The sequence below is a fragment of the Austrofundulus limnaeus genome, unplaced genomic scaffold (assembly GCF_001266775.1).
Source record: "Austrofundulus limnaeus strain Quisiro unplaced genomic scaffold, Austrofundulus_limnaeus-1.0 Scaffold253, whole genome shotgun sequence".
Classification (NCBI taxonomy): domain Eukaryota; kingdom Metazoa; phylum Chordata; class Actinopteri; order Cyprinodontiformes; family Rivulidae; genus Austrofundulus; species Austrofundulus limnaeus.
In genome coordinates, this window is record NW_013952655.1 from 609162 (window position 1) to 612138 (window position 2977).

At 37.4% G+C, this 2977-nt stretch overlaps 1 protein-coding gene across 1 annotated transcript in view; it reads right to left on the bottom strand.

Annotated features, from left to right (window-relative positions):
* Window positions 1-177: 177 nt before the first annotated feature.
* cunh8orf76 (chromosome unknown C8orf76 homolog) overlaps window positions 178-2977 on the bottom strand; it is a 10063-nt gene continuing 7263 nt past the window's right edge. The window contains exons 7-8 of the mRNA XM_014020481.1: window positions 910-1042; window positions 178-813 (exon numbers count right to left, since the gene is read on the bottom strand). Coding sequence (XP_013875935.1) covers window positions 655-813; window positions 910-1042 — 292 coding nt within the window. The 3' untranslated portion in view covers window positions 178-654. The remainder of the gene's footprint in view (window positions 814-909; window positions 1043-2977) is intronic.

The following is a 2977-nucleotide window of genomic DNA, read 5'->3' on the forward strand; positions in this document are numbered from 1 at the left end:
AAATGAGCAGGTTGGAAGCTGCTGTTAGACCAAGCAAGACATCGAAGTGTCAAGATAGAAAACTAAAATCAAAACAGAAAAATGCAAAACAAAATTGCATTCTGCGTCATAAGCTGTATGTTTTATATTCAATTAACATATGATCTGATTAGTCGACTAATCGAAAAAATAATTGGTGATTAATAGATTATAAAAATAATCGTTTGTGGCAGCCCTAATTTGTATTAACAGCACCTTCTTTGTTTTAGGTTCTGTGCTCTGACACCCCAACCCCCAATCATTTCTGCCTTATCAATGGGAGCAATGACCGTCACCTGCATGGCTTTATAAATTAGTCTACTTGTAAAAAAAAAACCACAATAAGAATGCAAACAAAAACAACAAAACAAAAAAATAAAGTCCACTTTTGGTTGTGGACCAAAGGACTTTCCTGGTGTGAAAAATGGAAAAGTCTTGAAATTTGCCACAGAATAAGGTACACAGTTCACAATCTTTCATGAGCGGTGAAACATTTAAAACATAAAAAATACCCATTACACCGTGGTTTATTTGTGATTTTAATTTTTTTAAGATTTTACGTAAATATAGGTAAAAAAAAAATACTGTATGTGTTTTATTTTCAGTCCTCTACAATCGGCTGACTTCTGTGCAGCATTAAGATGTTTCTGGTAGCTGGTGGGTCTCCAATAAACCAGTCAGTAAAATCTTGTTCCACCAGCGCTCTCTGAAACTCTGCAGATGTACACTGAGCAGACTCTCCCCATCCTGGAAGTCTTCCCTCATCTTCTCTGAAACCAGGTCCTCCGACATGACCTGATGATCCAACATAATGTTACCGTGGTTCAACTTCGAAGATACTTTTGAAATCAACTCTTTACACTTTGTGTTTCAAACTAAAATGAGTCTGACCTGAGTGAGAGCCTGCAGTGTGGTTTCTGTAGGATCCAGCCGCTGTAAGGCCTCTTCTGTTGTCTGTAGAACCTTCTCACTGTGCTGCAACACGAAGGAGGACTGCTGCTGCTGAAGGATTTTCAGCAGGAGTCTGTGGGAAGCAGCGTGTAGAAGTCCAGTTTAAGACTTAACCTCTAATTTTGCATTTTCACTTTCACATCATATAATAATAGATTATATTTGTAACGCACTTTATATCTGAAGCAGATCTCAAAGTGCAAACAATAAAAGAAGATAAAACAATAATAAGAATAAAATGGAATAATTAAAGAGAATAAAAGAGGAGTAAACTAAAAGAGTGAATAAAAAAATGTCTTCAGCTGCTATTTAAAAGAGTCAACAGACTGAGGTTCCCTGAGGTAGTCAGGCAGGGCATTCCAGAGGTGAGGGGCAGCAGCCCCGAAAAATCATCATCATAAACATCAWATATTTACTTGACTTCCTTCGTGTTCCAGATTCGTACATGTAATGCTGTGTGGAGAACTGATCAGAGCAGCAGCGCCCTCTTGTGGCTCTTCTGGCCTCTAACAGTGAACACAGCAGTATCCAGCCTCTGAAGCAGGGGTCTRCAACCTGCGGCTCTCGCGCCACATGTGGCTCTTTGGTCCCTCCACAGTGGTTCTTTGAAAATGTGACCAAACAGAATAATTTTTTGTTGTTTTTATACCCACAACAGAAATCAATTTGTAAGCAAATACGTGATCAATACTACTAATACAAAAAGTAAAACATGTTAGCTTATGCTAGCCTGTTGTTTACTTAAATACAACTTTTGTCTTTCTCTCAAATCCATCAGAATTACCTTTAAATAATATAAAAAATACATAATAAGAATTAGAAAAAAAATAAGCCTGAATAATTCAGTTGTACTATTTTTTATGAAATTAGGTGTAAACTATATAAAGTATTTTTATTGTTTACATGAATATAGTCTTTATTTGTCCTGATGGGTAAAAATAATAATAAAAAATAAAATAAGCAATATATTTTTTAGTTTTATGTCACCTCCACTGGCCATAAAAGTTCCCGGTAAGGACTTGAAAAGGCCCACAGACCACCAGTTGATAACCACAGTTGTAGCTTATTTTGCAGCTCTGGACACATTTTATTACTGCGTCAGTAGCACAAATGTCTCTTGATTGTAAAGTTTGCAGACCCCTGCTCTGAAGTATGTGCTAAATGTGTACGGAGCAAAAATAAGGCAACAACTGTTACCAGTGGGACTTTAATACCATGTTAGATAATAAAGAGCAGAAGTTAATCATGTCAGACATGGATAACTTCTGACATTTTTCAGAGAATTCGTCCTGAAAAAGAATGACGTACTGCTCATCACTTCCTGCTGTGCAGCAGAAGTTCTGATGGTGATCTGACCAGGCTCAAAGAAAACTCAAGACATTTAGCTCAAAGCAGCTGAACTGTTCACCTCACTTCATAAACCCTCTGATAAACCACTGACCAGGCAGCAGGACTTTATGACACCAGAACTCTTTAATAAAACGATGACATAATTTATACCACAGTCTTCTCATCATCTGGTGGGATCTTGTGGGTAGAGCTGCTCATTCTCACTAAAATGAGTCAGTTGTGTGGTTTGTGCTTCTGATTAGGACGATTCCTTTAATACCAGTAGAAAAATGACAATAATTCACATTTTGCACTGTTGGATMATAAGACGGCTCTATGTAGAAATGCAAAAAGGAGAAATGGGAGTGAGACAGAAAAAAAACCCATCTGAGTCAGCATTTTCGTACATTACTGCCAACAACCCAGAAAATCTGGTACGACCCAGATGTCCCAGCTTTTCACCAGCCGGTCACACATTACATGTATGAGTCTGGAGCATGAAGTCACATGAAGAGGCAACTGATCCAGGTGCACATACAGTGGTTTGCAAAAGTATTCATACCCCTTGAACTTTTCCATATTTTGTCACATTACAACCACAAACATAAATATATTTCACTGGAATTTAATGTGAAAGACCAACACTTTCACATTAAATTCCAGTGAAATATATTTATGT